Here is an 18653-nt window from a genome sequence, read left to right as displayed (position 1 = left end):
TTGCCTACCACCAGGAGTCTTTTACTTCCCAACTTTAGTGATTCTAACAAATTGGTCAATAATTGCTGGCTTGGTGTTAAGTTTCATATCTCATTTTAAATTTTCATATATTGTGGTCACGGGCAAAGTTTACACTCTAATTAAGTAGGCATAAAAATGTTTCAACTGGAAAACAGATTACATTTTATCATTTGTAACACAACAGTCCTACAAAAAGTAGTCCCTGTAAACATTTAATTCAGCACTGTGTTCTACTGATTTCAGTGGCATTTAGCTGCATCTAACTGAAACTTTTGCTAGCTATTTCTTGTGAGTTTGCACTGGCAGTGCTACTTTACTCTGTCATTTTCACCCATAGTGTGAGCCCAAGATTAAAAAAAGCAATACATTCACTGAACGAAGTCCAAACATTTGACAAAACTTCAAAGGTTTTCTCAGGATGGTCTCTGTAATTGAGCATTTTCCGTGCATTAAGCCATTGCTGTTTGGTGATAAAACGTCTATTAAATGTCATGGATACATAATTTAGGATGGGTTTTTGAAAGAAAAAAATCATCCAGACTGACTGTTGGGCCAAACCTAGCTAGGAAACTGGTCTCACAGGGCTCAAGGCACTGTGATCAGTAGAAAAGTCTGGAGGAGACTTTTGTTCATCTTTTCCTCAACACAGGGGGCTGGCTGATAGAACAACCACAATTTCCCAGGTTGAAGGGGTGCTGGCACACTGCACAGTTACTAAGTACACTAGTAGGCAAAATTGTGGAAACCTTTCGGATAAAGTATATTTGTAAGTGTATTTGTATAGTGGCATAGAACCTATCTGCTGCTGTTGCTGCCAATCCTGCTAATGGTGGTTCATGGCGGGCAGCAGCTGTAGGAACTCAGGCTCAGTGACCTGGGTCTGCCCTAAGAGACAACCAAGACAGTCTATAACATTATATTTTAGCTTGTTCAGACACTTGAAAAGCTTGTATATTAAACAATTAAGCAATGAATAGGGCTTACCAAATTTGATTGATGGAAAAGGATTAACTTATTCATTCTCCACTTCATAGTGTTAGAATGATTCACCCTTGGTGTCAAAACTGTCTCTTTGTTATTTTCTGTAACGAACGGTGAGCATGAGATCATAATTCACATGCAAATGAGAAATGTGATGTTAGCAGCAAAGGCTGTAGAACTGTTTTTCTGTATTGATACTTAATGGACACAAATACTTTAATATATTCCAGGATCATTGATTCCTAGTAAGTGTACGGATGCTGTATAAAAATAAGCATCATCATCATTATTATTAATAACTCATAGTTGAGTTTTTATATTGTTGTTTTTAAGACCAGCATTAGAAGAGTTGGGTATGTCTGCACAAATAATTTTGAATTGCTTAGTTCCTCTGGCTCATATATAGCAGCACACACATATATTTCAGAATAGTCACCAGCAGATCAGCCAAGGAATTATTGTTTTTAAAATTGTTTTTATTAAAAAAATGGATTATTTTTTTTACAAAAGTACATAAATCACCTCTGTTTTCAGATCATACTTTCTACAGATCAGTTATATTCAATGTGAGACATTAACGTTGTAGTCGGTATAAGGTTGGGGGAGAAGAGAGGTGGAGAGGGACAGCGTGGGGAAGAGAGGGGATAGTAAACTTTCATTCTCTTACATAGTGTCTGTGTAAGGTTTTTGTATCAGCATTGCGTGGGTAGGTTCTATTTCTATTCATTTATTAGTTTTCATTGGCAGTGAGAGGGATTGGAGGCCAAGTGTTGCCTTAAGTTGACTGCAGTGAGTTTTGTTTGCATGTGTGAGGGGGAGGGGTTGTTGGGTCAAGATAGCCCTACCAATTTGTATGCTGACAGTGGTTTCTTGTTAGGCTGTGTGTGTAATAAAGGGGAACCACACCAGGGTGAAGGTGTCCTCTTTTATTTGTCCCTGTGCTACTTTCAGTTTTTGGGTTAGATTTTCTATCTAGTAGGGCTGTTTCCCATACAGTTTGGTATCAATAGTGCATATTCACTCCTGATGGGTCCCTTCAGTGTCTATATGATGCTCCTGGCTGCTGAAAGTAAGTGGCTTATGAGCTCTTCCTAGTGTGAGTATGTATTATTGTCTTGGAAAATATTCAATATGGCTAGTTCTGGGGTGGCTTCTAATACCTGTTTAGTTATTTTGCATATTTCAGGTAGGGCTGATGTCCAAAAGGGTTGGATCTTGGGGCAATCCGACTACACGTGGAGGTATGTGCCTGTATAGATGCAACCTCTCCAGCATTTTGGTGAGGTCCATGGGTGTATCGTCGCCAGCTTTTGTGGTGTTAGGTACCATCTGTAGATAAGTTTCAAGTTCCCTTCTTTTGGCTGTGATGAATTTAAAGGGAGGTTTATACCACACTTTAGTCCATTGGGTAGGGTACATTTCATAACCTATGTCGTGGACCCATTGTTTTTTGATTGAGATGAGGGGGGTTGTGGGATTCTGGAGTAATATTTTGCATATTGCAGATACCTTCCCCTTGCCATGTCCCTCTCCTGTCAGGAGAAGGTTTTCGAAGATGGCTGCTGCTTTACTGCTGGGTTGTTTAAGAAGGTGTGCAGCTGGTAGCATGTTAGCCAGGGTATTTGGGTGTCCCCTAGTTTGTCTTACATTGTGTCAGTATGGGTTTGTTATTTTTGTAGGTGTTTGTTAGGCGGTGTAAGCCTTTGGCTTGCCAAGTTTTTATTTAGACGGTTCAGGCTGTGTAATGGCAGGGGGGTTAGTGGGGATAGTTTTCCTACTTTTTCGTTCCATGCTATGAGCATGGACTTTGTGAACCTGTTTAGTGTTGTGGGGATTTTCCTTTGTTTTGAAGGAATGAATATGCTGTGGCCGAGGTGTTTTCAATTGTGTCTATCTCTGTGTATTCTCATTGTTTCATTTCGTCTTCTAGTATGTATGGGATTACAGTATGGGGTGCACTTGGCTGACAATGTAGTATAGTTCTATATTGGGAGGGGAGGTGCAGGTATTTGGGGCTTATTCTTGGCTTTTTGTGTGAGAAAATAAACAAGTGTAGTTTTTTCTGTCATTTATAGAGTTGGGTTGAGGGAATCCAAATTGGCAGGGCTTGGAATATGTAGGTTAATTTTTGGTGTGTGTGATCATGGCTATTTTGTCTGAAAGGGTGAAGTTGGTGTTGTTCCATTTCCTCAGGTCTTTGTTATTTTCTCACCACATGATGTTGTAGTTGTGGAGGTATAGATTGTTAAGGTTTCTGGTTATTTGTACCCCATAGTATCTGAATTTGGTGCTGCAGAGTTTCATTTTTGTGATTCTTGTCTTTTATAGCAAAATATGAAAGGGAAATACCACAGAAATCTTCCAGCATTACAGCGAGACAGTACATAATGAGGATGAAACAAGAGCCCAGGGTAGGGAATCTGTGACCCTCCAGCTCCCAGTGGAGGCCTGACAGCATTGCAAATGTGTTGAATTCTTTGGTAGGGTGATTGCTGTGTTTGTGGGGCCTGGTGTTGTGATCATCAGGTCATCTGTGATCAGCCAAGGAATTATGAGTGACAATGTGTACAGTGGTACCTCGGGTTACATACACTTCAGGTTACATACTGTCAGAGCTGGCTCCAGGTCCCAGCTCACAGAGGACCAACACTAGCCGGTAGTAATGTACAAAAGTCTTTATTGAAGTACAGTTTCCATTTTCAAGCCGCAGCGCCCCAGCTCTACGTCTTAGAGGCTAGACCGGCGAAGCTCCATCTGAGTCTCCACCCCCTGTACACCAGCTTAAGACTCTAACCTTACTCCACCTCTTACGTCTCTCCTTTCTCCTCTGGGTCCTTCTGCCCCCCGGGGTCTCCTCCTTTCTGGACTCTTCTGACGCTGACGCTGACCCCCCTGACTCCTCCCCCTCCTTTCGGCGGGCTTTGGGACCTGGCTCCCTATCCGGGCTGCCAACTGCGCCGCCCTCCTGTACATTTGAACTTGGCGCGCGCGCCCAGCCTCCAACCTTCCTCTTGACCGTTTCCTCGCTCTCCGATGGAGGCGTGGCCAATCCTGGCTCCTCTCCTCCCGCTGGTGGTGAGCTTCCTGATCCCGATACCTGGGACTCCTCCCCCCTACTGCGCTCTGGTGGGGAAGCTGATCTTGATTTCCAACTGCTGCTCTCTGAGTCCCCTCTGGCCCCTTCTTCCTGAGGTGTCCCCCTAGGCACCCCCCTTGCTCTGACCATGGGAGCCCCTTTCTGTGAATCTTCCGATTCGCTGGAAAGACTCAGAGACCTCGGACCGCTGTCATCGCTAACATTTCCTTCGGATTCCTCCCCCTCGCTCTCTATTTCCTCCCTTTCCTGTGCCTCTGCTCCTGAGCCCCTGACACATACGCTTCAGGTTACAGACTCCGCTAACCCAGAAATAGTACCTCGGGTTAAGAACTTTGCTTCAGAAATTGTGTGGTAGTGGCGTGGTAGCAGTGGGAGGCCCCATTAGCTAAAGTGGTATCTCAGGTTAAGAACAGTTTAAGGTTAAAAATGGACCTCCAGAACGAATTAAGTTCTTAACCCGAGGTACCACTGTAGTCCAAATGGCAAGTTGGAGTTCCTTTGCTCCAGTGAATTTACTCAAAGGAAGGCCACCAACCATCTACATAAAATTAATCCATGGGCAGCATACTGGTTTGCCTTTTCTAGTGGTTGGCTTTTTACTTGCAATGCCAGTCAAAACACTATGAAGATCAATGCACAGAATTAGTATTTCATCAATAAAATACAAACTTTCTCAGTTAACTTTTCTGGGGGGAAATGCTCATCAACAGTGCCACTTGGGATGAGTAGACTGTACCAGCTGTTTGGGATATGTCCCATAATATCTCTTGTGAAATCAATCTTTTTGATAAGATTTCAGAAACTTGGGAACAAATCTGACTTTCCTAGAAATGACCTAATTAGCTGATAGCATTCTGCCAGAGGCATATGGCTTAGTTGTTTTCGAAAGCTCTGTAGTTTCTTCCAAATTTCCTTCCCATTATATAATCATGGCATTATAGTTGCTGTAGGCTCTAAGCAGGAGACCTTTATCACTGACTGCTGCTGCTTCTGGTGCTGGTCAAATGCTCCAGGGAACAGTGATCGATCCTGAACTCTACCCCATCTCAGTTCCAATTGCAGCAGAATATAAATTACCAGGAGGAAGTGGGCTTTTAGACATTCATATTTTCCAGAACACACAAATCAAAGTTTACATTTTCCTGTTATAACAAGCAATTTAAAACTTTACCTTGAAGCCCCAAAACTGGGCACAGTTTATTAAATCAGTGCAGTTTTTACACAGTAGCCAGGAGATACATGGGCAAATGAATATGTCGAAATTTCTGAGTAATCCCAAATCAAGATGATACATTTATTGACTTCTTTAAAATAAATGGGTATGTTATGCAATAATAGTACTAAAACCATGTAGCTGTACTTTTGTCTCGGAGCAATGAAACAAGTAAAAAGGTATAGCATAAGCATGTCGCAAAGGTAAGAAAATCAATTATATTGGCACAGTAGCAATACAGGAATTGTAGAGTTCTCTTGTCAGTAAGACGAGATGAATTATGCAATATACTGAAGAATTTGGAGAAAGTCCATGAAGGATGATTCAGAGCAAATGAGAGAACACATATAACATTTGATTACTAAATTGCAGGAAGTATATAGTTTATAGAAAGGGTGTAAGAGGTTCTTTCATACAGAAACTTTTTCTTGCATGTTTGCGGAGTGTGTGTGAAATTAAAACACAAAAGAGCTATCATTCTTGGGGGTGCGGTGGTAATATATGACAAGACAATTCCATGACAACAGTCCAAGGTTGTAAGTTAAGTGGGGCCTGTACTTTAATAAAAACAGAATTTCAGTCAACCTTTAAACTTCATTGGGAATTTTAAATAGGAATTACCAGTTCAATGAGCTAACTAACACCCGATTTACAAGATCAGTCTTTTAGGTATCCTATAAGTGCAGTGGAATACAGAAGCCAGCACATACACTTAATAAAAAGTGCAAATAAAATGCAAAAGGACTGCATAAATCAGGTTAAGTGCATATTATCTGTCACATTATGTCCTGTGCACAGTGGCAGGTGGATGCTTGTTCTAGTGAGCCACCATGTTCCTAGAATGCTGAGTCTGGGAACTGGCCTAAAGATTACTAAAAATGCCTTGACTTTATAATCTTGTTAGAAATGGAAAAGCAAATATTTTAATTACTATTGTGCATTGATTAAAACAGCAGATGTATAGATTGTGCAAGTGAGTTATACGAGTTAGTAACGTTCTTTTATGCCAGCCTTCCTCTCCGGTTTGGAATCTTGTTTTCTACACTTGCTAAGAAATCTCTTCTCTTTCAAACAAGGTAATTTATTCACTGGTCTGGGAAGAAATCAGATTGTCGCTCACTGGTATGCCTCCCATCTTCAAGTTGTTTGGTCCTGTACTGGATACAAAAAAAAGAAGGTTGCCTGTCAACGTTTTTCTTCCTCTAGTGATCTTGCTGTAAGCCACGGGTGGCCATCGTGGCACTCTCCAGATGGGTTCCAACACCCATCAGGCCCAGCTAGCATGGCCAGTGGTCAAGAATGGTGAGTCATAACTGAGCAACTTCTGGATGGCACCACATTGGCTGTAAGCACACCAAATAAGGCACTGACCAACAGCTAACCCAGCAGTTTCTCTTATCAGAATGGTCCAGTGCTTTCCTCCCACTTAAATCAGCCTGTAGCGCTTATATGAATGCATGTCATGAAGGAATTCCAATCCACTCCAACTCCAAGCAGTGATGTTTCTTTTTATGTTAAATATTTAACTTGCCTTTCTGTATAAAACCCCAAAGTGGCTTAGGTGGCATGGGATTCCTTAAAGAACTAGCTACTAAGGCTTGCTGGGTCCCACTGCAACACCCTCTTCTCTGCTACAACACTAGTGCTAGGATGTGTGGTCACAGCCAAGATGATGGTGCTCCTACATCCTTGGACGTAGGCAGCAGATGTATATATTCAGTATGACAGCTGCAAGGCAGGTCTTTGGTTTTTTGCTTTTCATTGAGAGATTCCCTTTCACGCTTGTCTCAAAGGAGTTTAAACCCACACTCGCATCTAAGCTCTTAGGAGTATCCTTTCTGTATTCTCTGTCCTGTATTACTGCAAGTGCAAACCTGATACTTAAAACCAGACTTTAAAGTGCAGGGAGATTTCAGAAAACAAACAGTCAATCAGATCTGAAGGTTGTTACTAAGGTTGCTGTCCCTTTGAAGGGGAAAACTTCCTTGTTCTAAGGAACTCTAATGAAGTCAAAATATAGGTTGGCTGACTGATGAATTAAAGCCTAGCTTTTGCTTGGCTCTTATTAGTGAAAGAAGTGGCTTTTAAAAATATGTTCCCTCTTGTCCCGCAAGCTGTTCACTTTTGATGTGATTTGATTTACTACTTCAAGGCTGCAATATTGTGCACACTTAGTTGGAACTATTCCTATTTGCTCAAAAGCAAATCACAGAGTTTTAAACATGTACATGATCAAAATGCAAGTGAGATACTCCTGAACTCTACACTTGTGAGGTCAACATAAAAGCTAGATTACCTGTAAGAGCTTTTTTTGTAAAGTATTTTTTAAAAACAGGAGTTAAAGAAAATCTTAGTGGCAGATACTAGGTGTGAGCTGATGCTGGGAACACATGCAAGATAATAAAACCAGTGGCGGCTACTACTGCTGCATTGGGGAACCTATAGCTCTCCAGGTGCTGTTGGACTACAACTCCCTTCATCCCTTACCATCAGTCATGGGCTGACAATACTGATTTACCTTACAGTATTGTAGCAAGAAATATTCTATATGGCATCCTTTGAATACTTTAATGTTAGTGATCATAGTCAGCTAAAACAAAACACGATTCTTGTCTTTTATAGCAACTTATGAAAGGGAAATACCAGTTAGAAATCTTCCAGCATTTCAGCGAGACAGTACATATAAAATGGCAGAATTTGCTATCCTTTCATGCACCACAAGAAATACTAGCACCCTCTGCATTTCTAGGTTGCATATTTTGTTTTGCTATCGGAGTTTAGAAAATAATAACATCTCCAGTCAGGCTTTTGAAAAAACCCTGAAACTTATCAACTTTAAATAGATGTCAGCTGTAATCCAACACTTGCCTGAACTGTATGTTGCTTTGCAGGCAAGATGTGATTTCATTGAAAGAAGAAAGTTTTGCCTAGAGTACATGAAATGCAGCATTGTTAACACCTTCTATACAAATGTGTATGGAAGCACAGTGTAATGTGTGTACCAAGTTGCCTACTATGATCTAAACAGAAATGTGCTCTGTAGTGCTGCTACTGTGTGGTTGAGTTGTTCAACTCACATGGCTTTTGTTTTTGTTTTTTTTGAAATCTTAACAAAGCATTAAATTTTTGCTGCGTTGGCAAATAAATCAGGCCAGGAGTACAAGTGAAGGTCAAATGAGACTTCTTGTGTTAACCTAATATTAAAATTGCTGTGCTGGAGCATGCTGTGCATACAGAATAGGTAAATATTAAAAATAATGCAATGAGCAGATCGATTTCCTCAGTAGGGCTTTTCGGGTTGTGCGTCTTCAGTTCCTCACATTTTTAATGCAAATTACAATATCTGATTTGAAAACTCAGGGAAAAGGTGGAGCTCATCAGCAGCTAGAAGCTGATCAGACACCACTATTCAGTTGAGCCCCAACTTGAAAATTTTCACTTACTATTGTTTTGAAGAGCTGGTTCACTTTCTTCTTTTTTAGAGTTTTCCTGTCTACCTCCAAGATGGGAGGAGGGATGCTTGCCTGGCTCATCCTCTGTGGTGCATTTGGTTCCTCAGGTGGGGGGCAGCACACGGACATAGTTACCCCTTAAAAACAAGCAAACACTGGTACTTAATGAAGTAACAAGAGAGAGCCCAAATAATTAATTCTAAAAAAAAAACGGCATGCAGAAAATGTAACTCCCTGTCTTCCCATGGTTGGACAATGGCAACAATTAAACAGCTTGACACAAACTGTGAAAGCAAAAAGACTTTTTGCCTCTTAGGGCTTCCCATTCCAACTGCATGTACAAGGATCAAGATGACTGGTAACTGTTGCTACCCAAGGATCTCTGCAGAAGCACCTGTTCCAGAATAAATGACCTGTCTTATAGGATTCATCCTACTCCAGATCCAGTGCAATGGAAGGGTTTGGCCTTCTCCCCATCTGTCAGGTAGCTCCCAAGATTCCGGCAAGATTAATAATTTCACTCCTTCTCTAATATGCTTGTTTGGATGCTGTGCATCTGGGAATTCGCTGGCAATTGTCCACAAGAGCTTTAGTTAATCAAGTGAAGAGTAAGAACTGCTAATCAAGAAAAAAGCAAGGCAGAGGAGTGGGATACCCGCCTCCATTATTGCATTTATCAGGGGTGGGTTTTTGTCTTGCTAAATATATGTCCAAACACTCTTCCTTCTTTTCTGTGCTGCACAAAATACCTGTCCCGCCACTTCACAAGTTCTTAACTGCAACAGCAATGAAATATTTATGTTCCTTTGATTTTGCTGTTACTCTTTATTACTCTGATGCTGGCACAAAAGTGACTATACTTGTGAGTTTCTAAATGGCTCTGATGCCTGTGAGGACTATCTGAGCACATAGCTTGTGTTTGCGTCTGCGCGCTCTATACACACAGTGATAGTTAAAGGACTCGAGTGATAGTAATCTTAACTGATTGTAGCTGTTATAATGATTAGGCAACATTGAATAAAATATTAGTTGATGCTTGGCCTGTATCAAAATGTCTGCTTTAGGCACTAAAACATTAATATAATACTTGATATTCAACACATTTTGAATTTTAAAAGATTGAAGTTCTTTTTTAAAACAACAGTGAACTGAAGCAACCTATTTTATTTTATTTTAATTACTAGCAGCCCCAAAGTACAGAGTTCTCATTCTCTTATCCCAATTGCCTTACCTGGAATAGTTGGCATAGAACGGCTGGCAAAGCTCATTTGCTTGAGAACAGATGTTTTGTGAGGTACACCCAGATGTTCAGAAAGATTCGTGTCACTCATAAATGCATGTTTTCTTGACAGCTGTGCAGTAACACACAAATCATTCAGTACTCAGGAGGGGGAATTAACCGATTTTAACAGTTGCATATAGGGTAAAATTATTCATGCGAGTTTTACTTGTGTTGGCAAACATAATTTTTTTTCAATTATTTGAAGAGACTACTGCTTCCTCACAAGTGAAGCTGCCCCTGGCTAAGCCAGAAGAATGCAAAATGCTTCATTTAATAACTAAAGATCAGTAAAGCCAAGCAGTCATTTTATTGACTCAGGTATGATGCCTAAGACCATTAAAATCAATGGGAGTTTTTTCCTCTGTAATTCAGTAGAATATGAGCTGTGCTCTAAAAATACAGTCCACTGGGAGGTTTTGTACAAGTTATCTTGAAGCTAATGAGACTTGCCCAAGGGCACAAAGGAGGTTATAGCATCCTTGAAATCTTACTTAGTCAAGCAAGGGGAGCCACTTCCATTTCTTTACTTATAGACACGGAATGCAGAGGAAAGATCACCCAAACACACTTCTGTTTTCTTACAATGGCCTCATTTGCATGTCACAGTAAACATACTTTCTCTATATGAGCAAAACATACCCACTTCACTCTTTTCCACTGTTGCAAGGAGTGGGGAGGGAATCCACAACTCTTAATATAGCATTAGGTCTTAACCAGGGACTGTAGTTTCACTCCCAACACACAGTTCTGTACACAGAAGCCAAATAGACTGGATCTTTCTACAACACTGGTGAAGTATTGACCACCATACCTGGAGCAGTAGGCTGGTTTGGGGCGGATGGGGGGAGGACGAGGTTATTTGGCAACAGAGGAGAATGGTTGGGGTCTCAGGGGGAACAGCCAGCAGCTGTTTCGGCTGTCCCTGAGCTTCTGCCTAACTCTAATGGTTTTTACCCTGTCACAAAACTGAAATGAGGCAGAAGCTTTGATCTATAGGATATCACCAACAGAAAGCTAGAAAAATCCCACAGAGTCATAGTAATTAGACATACATGCTCAAGGACACTTGCTAAATTTCTGAAGGTTAAATAACTGGTGTCATATTCACTTCTCTACCCCATCTTTCTTTATTTGGCAAAGGTGTGGCCAACACTCTAAATCTGTTCAACATCTGCTTGGCAGGCACAAATTAAGTTTTAGTCATTTATGCCATGATAGTCTTTAAAAACTGAATTTTATACTGATCTCAGCAAGCATATGAAACATATTTAGAATTATTGAATTTTAAAAGTTATGTATGTTTACATTTTATGTGATCACAAAAGGGAGTTAATTTACTCCTGGGGTGAACAGTAAATGAAGCTGATGACCATTTAATAGGGTCTTAAACAGATTATATTGGGATAGAACTTTATGTCCTTTGTAACAATTCTTCCAAAGGATTTATGATTCAAAGTGATTTTTAGTTCGCTTTGCTTCGGGATAGTAAACTAAATTAGATGAGGCTTCTTTACTGAACTGTTTTTGATTTTTGCTTTAATGACGTTGCTTTTTTAGTACTCAAAAACATTTGGTTCTTAGGGGTGATGTTATAAAATTGTGCAATGCAAGTCAGGCTGATGATATATTAGTGTGATCAAAGTGCTCAAATGATAGATCACACAAAAAGGTGCCAATGGTGTAGTCTGCAGCTTGGCACAGTTTGCAAACTTGCAATGCCCTAACAATATTTAATTTCCTTAAGAAGACTCAAGAGGGATAGGTGGTCATTATGAAAGTATCCAACAGCAATCAGGACCACAAAAGTGCAGCCAACTTCTTTCTTCTGGATCACTGCTACAACCTCCCACCAAACAAGCCATCTGACTGTCACCAACAGTAAAAAAATGAATAATCTAGTTTAGGTCAGGATATATTCCCAGCCTCCTTGATTGTTAAGCGTACTGTAACTATACAGGTTCACTTATACCAGATGTGGGGAGCCTTTGGCCCTCCAGATGTTGCTGAACTACAACTCCCAACATCCTTGGCCTTGCCTGCTAGGGCTGATGCTAGGAGTTAGCGTTCAGCAACACCTGACATGTTCCATTAAGCAAATGTATCTTCCACCATTTTCCAAGATGAGTGTCACATCTTGCAAGAAAACCACATTTTTTTCTTTCATGGACATTGATACTTTAAGGGACACATGCTGTCCAGAAAACATACGTTTAATATGAAATTGACAGTTTGTACTTCAGAATTATAATGAGACTACTCATCTATAACAACGTACACTTTTCATATCAAGAAGTTCAGGTGATGCTTTTTCATCTGCAAAGACCACACTGCTTCTCTTTGCTCTCTTCCTGCACTTTCTCAGCTTAACTTCAGGCAGGGGGCTTGCCAGGCGTACATTCTCATCTGACACTGACTTGGTAGCCTTGGGAGACAGGACTTCCAGTTCAAAGCTGCGGATAGAAATTGAGGCAAAGCACTTTTAATTATTATGCCCATAGCACTGCTCCTATATTGAAAGATGATTCTATTCAGCATTGCAGGCCCATTATGCAAGACAACTCGGGATTTCCTCAGGTGGGTATATGCATGAAGCTGATGGAGGAGAATAGAAGATGAGGGTCAGAGCAGGTTTATTGGGGAAAGTACCTTTATGTAGTCTTTTTTTGTAGTGGCACAAATGCAGCTGAAAGGAAATGGATGGAACAAGAAGTGACAACAAAGCAATAAACAGCAGATGACCTCAGAAGATTCTCGCAGAGGTAAGGTGCTGGAAGTTGTGGCGAAGAGTTCAGGGCATGGCTAAAATAAGCCTGCTAGGGCAGGCTTCCCCAAACTCAGCCCTCCAGCTGTTTTGGGACTACAACTCCCATCATCCCTAGCTAACAGGACCAGTGGACAGGGATGATGGGAATTGTAGTCCCAAAACAGCTGGAGGGCCGAGTCTGGGGATACCTGTGCTAGGGTGAGAGAGGGGAGCTTGGGACCAGAAACAAAACACTTGAAATGTCTGCTCTAAATACTTCTGTGGGTAAGAAAAACAAACTGCATATAAATAGGTAACAATGGTACAGCAATTCTTTGTTATGATTTGCAATTTATTTATATACTGATTGTATGCCCAAATGGCTTCTAAGCAGTTTACAACTATAAAACCAATCCATGGTTAAAATGCATGCAAAATTAAAATATCCTTAGTTAAAATATCCAAGAAAACAATAAGAATAACAGTTAAAAGAATATTTGAAATACAGTTAAAACAATAAAATCAATAGTTTTTATAATTCTAGGCTTTATTTCTTTACTGTCTATTGGTGATGTAGCAACTCCAGGATAGTTCATTAGCTGACTGTATTAATTAACAGAACATCTTTGGCATCATCATAATTAGAGGACCTTCTTTTGTTACTTTGGAGGACAATGGTGCCCAATTAGAAGTTACCAAATTATCTTAAAATACGTGGACAGAATCCAGGAAGGCAACACTCATGTTTTAAAAACAGTGTGTTTTCAAGCTCTCATGTTTTCTCTGTGGATAAAGCACACATATTTTCATTTGCCCAATGCATATTTTTGTGGCTATGACTCCTGAAAACACTGTAAGTAGCAAGTTGTGCTGGAATGAGAATTAGTAAGTCTTCAAAGGTTCACCAGCGATCTATGTAGTCAGATTGCCATTGCAAATTTCAAAAGTAGCTTTTAGTATTGAAATGGGTTTCCCTAAGAAATATAAAAGATTAAAAAACCTTTCTCAGCTGAGTCATCACATGCTGTATTTCCTCAGGATTCTTACTGTCTCGGCTAAGCCATTGCATGCTAGTTCAGAATTCAGTGGATGGAATCTTAACAGGGACCAGGCAGTCTGAACATATAAAAGCAACTCTGGTCTGGCTGCACTGGTTTCCACTGTGTTTCTGGGCCCAGTTCAAAGTACCGGTTTTGTTCTGTAATAATAATTTTGTTATTTGTACCCTGCCCATTTGACTGGGTTCCCCAGGCCACTCTGGGTGTCTTCCAGCATATGCAAAATCATAATAAAATACAAAAACATAATATGCAGATTTGGAACCGCAGTGCCTTTCAGAGAATTGCTTCCATTCTCTCTTTACTCCTAAGCATTTGTTTGTTAATTTTGTCTCCTGCTACTTGATTTTTGATTGTTTGCTAGCTTGTTGTTTTAGATCATCATCATTATGTTGATGTACTTGGGGAATGGTTGGGAGCTAGTATATGATTACTATTATGCTCTAGTGTAATTTTTTTAAATTCTCTGTAGTATTATTAAGTTGCTTTGATAAATTTGTTGTATAACGTGAAATTGTAATAGGAAGATGAAGGAGAAGGAAGGAAGAGGAGAAGGAGAAAACTCCTGCCATATCTGTATGGGATGGTCAGTATAAAACTCACCTTTCTGCAGTAGTCTTGCTTGGTGTACCACAGTCTGAATTCATAGAGGACAGGGAAATAATAGACATCTGACGATACGATCGCAGCATAGATGTTGGCCGACCAACTCGCCTATCATCAAAATCCGGCTGAAATGGAAATATAAGGTAGTTAATCTTCCCTGGTGGAAAGGGAGATCGGTATTTACCATGAGGTAGAACAGATAAAACTCAAATACCTCAGCAAGGCATTTAACCCTTGATTTTGTTTTCCTTTGTTTTAATCCCATTTGTAAAGTTTGCAAATTAAGTGGAAAATAAACAGCGTGTTGTTGGAAGATAATAGCGGAAAGCATGTATTGAAGACATAAAGGTAGCTCAACTTGGAGCTCAGCAAGGTTCAGTGATGGCATACTCACCTAACACCCCCTTTCCCTGCATCTTGTTCTTTTTTCTAACCTTGGTGTTTCTACTGTAACTGGTTTAGAGAGTTAATGTTTAGACTTCAGTTGTTCAAGGAGAAACTCTGTATACTGGCACTACGCCCTATTTTTGAAAAATGAACCAGACAGCATGCAAGGGTCTCTATTTTTCTTTTTAACCAACCTTGAAAATGTAAAGGAGGCGGCTACAGTAAACTTGCAAGTTGCACTTCTTTCACTTAAGCAATCTCAACCTTATACAAATGATGATGGAGATAAATTAATAAATGGAGAGCAGAAAAAACCCACCATTCCCTGCTCTCCATATATTTATTTTTCCTCCCACCTGCACACCCAGTGGGGTTTCCTCGCTTACCAGGCTTTGGGAAGGCAGCACAAGGGCTCTGACAGCATCCTAGAGTCCTTGCTGCACTTTCCCAAAGCCCAGTAAGCATGACTGTGCCTTCCTTACTGGCCTCCATGAAGGAAGTGCAAGGGCTCTGGGAGCATCCCAGAGGCAGGCAAGGAAGATGCAGTCATGCTCACTGGGGCCTGGGAAGCTGCTGGAGCCCCTCCACGACCTTCCCAGACCCCAATAAGCAGCCTTAAAGGGAGGGGGCAGTTCCAGGGGTTCCTGACTTTGCATGATTTTGCCTTTGTACTTAAAATAATTCCTGCTGGCTGAGGACTTTCTTCATTCACCCACAGATCAGCCTGAGAAAGGCTGCCTACAGCAGCTCAGTATGTCCAGGAAAGATCAAGTCTCCGGGGTTAGTGCAATCCATGACTAACTGAGCTGTATTTTGAACTTAGATCACCCCCTTGATTTTCAGCTCACATTATCGAAGAAGCAGAAATTTCTTCAGTTACCTAGCATTAAGGCAGAGAAACTATTCTCAATATGTACATGGTGTAAAAACCTGCCACCTCCCTGAGTTTAATACTTGAAAGTCAGGGCCTTTAAAAAAAAAACAGATTTCAGAGATATTATGAAGCCTCTATGGAAATTGGTATGTAATCTCATACTTCAGGCTCCATTCTGACGCTGTCTCATTTCACTCAGAGAGCCACCTCCGGCAAGAGACTCAGGAAAGCCATTTAGAGCTCCCAAGTTTATTTTCAAATACATTTTACATTTTATATGCAGTGGGAATTGCTTCTCATCTGGTGAACCCCAGGTTCAGAGAGAAGACACAATCACACAGCTGCATTTCACAGGTAAAGAGAACATACCAGCCAGCCAAAGAGATGATAAAACCAGAAGGGGTCTGCTCTTTGAATTCATTGGCTTTTATATATATTGGAATATATATTAAATATTGGCATCCCCCAAGCATATTAATTTATGTGGAACGTATTCAGAAGTGATGAAATACTTCATTTTGGAACATATACTTGAAGGAAATTACTTTTCATTTTTGCATTGATATGCATGTGAAATTTCAGCTCAAATTGGAACCCAGAATAGGCTGGGAGATGTTCAAATCTAAAGGGAGTGAAGAAACCACACTAGTAGTTTGCTTTACATTTAAAACACTAGAGCCAGGCTGCTATCTTATCCATGTGCTTTATATCAGGTTGTGCATGTCAGACTCTGGGAAGTTCCCCATCGTTTGCTAAAGCCCAGGTTAAATTAACTGATCTTGCAATGAGACACAAATCAGCAATCGGGATCTATTTATACCAAGCTCCCAGTGAGAACAGCTTAGGCGAAGTGCAAGTGTAGCCGAGAGAACCTGGATGCATTTTAGCTGACCTGAAAGTGACAAGGACTGTTCAACCAAGCTGACACTGGCTCTAGTCATTCATAATGCAAAAATATGCTTCAGTGCTACTATGTGGACAATAGTGAAAAAGCCTGAGCAATGTGTCAGGTTTGTGCACTCCCCTCTCCTCCCCATTTATGGTTGGGAGGAAGACTTTAGCAGATTGTAATTTTGCTATTACTGAATCCCATCTTACTCTGGCTTTCAAACAGGGGTCCAAAGTTTGTTTAAAGGCAACTATGGATTCTGAAGCTAGTTTATTAAGTTAATATAAGGGAAGTTAATAAACTTCCATTCATGCACACAAAGTAGACAAATAGCCATAATTTGCATTATTTGGGATTTAGGCAATGTAATTTCCCCCAAGGACTAAGCTTAAAAATTCACCACCTAGAAAGCCCTTTCTTCAGTAAAACCAAACCAGACCATTACAACCTGCAAGGGCAGTGTGTTCCAGGCAAGAGCAGAAATTCTCTTCCATATACAACAACCCTCTCATTCCTAATGCTATCAAACATTTCATCTAATTATTCGGCTATTTGGTTGGCTGTGCTCCAAGAGCTGTCAGAAACACATAGTGGCTAATTCTATTGCACAGCCTTTTTATACAGCCATTTTAGCCTCAGCTAATGCATTTATGTTTTATTATAGAGCTTGCTTCAGAAGCAGATTCAGCAAACAGCTGGAATCTTCCAAGAACCAGGACCCCTGGATATTCAGTCTGGATCAAAGCTCTAAGCTATTAAAAATTACACAGGAGAGGAAAGGGGCTCTAGGTCTTGGCTGGAAAACTTTCATAAGGTTTTTAATTCAGCTCCCTAACTACGTGGAATAGCTTTCACATAAACAGAAGGATCTTGGCTTTCCGCTAGGGGAAGCCTAGTGCCCCAGAAGTGGATCTGGCTGCTGGATGAAAGCTGTAGTGCCTTCAGATCACAGGCTGCACCTTACAGTCCAAGGGTCATTGATTCCTTCCCATCCCCCTTCAAGCAGCTACAATAAAAGTAAGAACAAAAAAAATTCCTTCCAGTAGCACCTTAAAGACCAACTAAGTTAGTTCTTGGTATGAGCTTTCGTGTGCATGCACACTTCTTCAGATACACGGTGTGCATGCACACGAAAGCTCATACCAAGAACTAACTTAGTTGGTCTTTAAGGTGCTACTGGAAGGAATTTTTTTTGTTTTGACTATGGCAGACCAACACGGCTACCCATCTGTAAATAAAAGTAAGAATAGAGAAGTAAAAGCAGGGGATCTTACCAGTTCTCTGACACCATATTGTTTCTCCACTTTGACCTTCAAGTGCCTGAAACACTCCTCCATACGCTCATGGAAAGGACGAAGGCTATCTGAAACCCTCCTCTCATGGATCTTAATTCCAGCTCCAAGAAATGGAATCTGGGAAGGAACAGCAGGAAGAAGTTTAGCCAGGTTATCTCCCTGATCTACAAAATGTGTAAAAAAAATCCTGCCACAATATAGCCAAGAATTGTAATATATTTGCCGACTGACTTTTCTTTACCTCCTTGGAAACATTTAACAGCAGTTTCGCATCTTATTGTAAACTGAAGACAATTCTAAATAATAAGAGGTAGGTGGTGCAGCAGTACAACGGTGAGCACATTTACAAAGCTAAGGAGGATCCAGTATGGTTTCAAATTGGATGTTGTGTGTTGAGATTTTTGTATTGCAGGAGGTTGGACTAGATGACCCTTGGGGTCCTTTCCAACTCTGCAGTTCTATGATTCTGTGTGTTTCCTGAGGAAGATCACAGACAAGTAGAGATTTAGATAGCTGGAGGCTTTATTACATTTTGTGTAGTTTTAATACACATAATGAGAGCAAGGACTCAAAAGCGTTTAGGCTCTGAACATAATGTGCCAGGTCACGCTTAATCAGTCCAGATTAGTAACTGGAAAAATACGCTGCAGCAGACCACCATTTCACTTTATCCTGTGCTGCTGCCTTCTAGTGTACTGGGTTAGTTGAATCCAGCCCTATGCAAACAATATTTAGACATCTAAATGAAGGAAAGA

The 18653-nt window shown here is 40.6% G+C and overlaps 1 protein-coding gene and 1 long non-coding RNA gene across 5 annotated transcripts in view; one reads left to right on the top strand and one right to left on the bottom strand.

Annotated features, from left to right (window-relative positions):
* Positions 1 to 18055, top strand: part of LOC144326956 (uncharacterized) — a 42235-nt gene extending 24180 nt beyond the window's left edge. For 2 of the 3 annotated variants that reach the window (XR_013391873.1, XR_013391872.1), the window contains exons 4-7: positions 12716 to 12805; positions 14371 to 14433; positions 15998 to 16068; positions 17921 to 18055. This is a non-coding gene — a long non-coding RNA (uncharacterized LOC144326956). The remainder of the gene's footprint in view (positions 1 to 12715; positions 12806 to 14370; positions 14434 to 15997; positions 16069 to 17920) is intronic. The other variant, XR_013391874.1, reaches the window with a different exon arrangement.
* Positions 5266 to 18653, bottom strand: part of DOCK2 (dedicator of cytokinesis 2) — a 255289-nt gene continuing 241901 nt past the window's right edge. For both annotated transcript variants that reach the window (XM_028717491.2, XM_028717489.2), the window contains exons 47-52: positions 17878 to 18015; positions 14451 to 14578; positions 12322 to 12496; positions 9996 to 10116; positions 8756 to 8901; positions 5266 to 6469 (exon numbers count right to left, since the gene is read on the bottom strand). In XM_028717491.2, coding sequence (XP_028573324.2) covers positions 6398 to 6469; positions 8756 to 8901; positions 9996 to 10116; positions 12322 to 12496; positions 14451 to 14578; positions 17878 to 18015 — 780 coding nt within the window. In that variant the 3' untranslated portion in view covers positions 5266 to 6397. The remainder of the gene's footprint in view (positions 6470 to 8755; positions 8902 to 9995; positions 10117 to 12321; positions 12497 to 14450; positions 14579 to 17877; positions 18016 to 18653) is intronic.

Source organism: Podarcis muralis, chromosome 2 (genome assembly GCF_964188315.1).
Source record: "Podarcis muralis chromosome 2, rPodMur119.hap1.1, whole genome shotgun sequence".
Classification (NCBI taxonomy): Eukaryota; Metazoa; Chordata; class Lepidosauria; order Squamata; family Lacertidae; genus Podarcis; species Podarcis muralis.
This window is presented reverse-complemented; position numbering and strand designations above follow the sequence as displayed.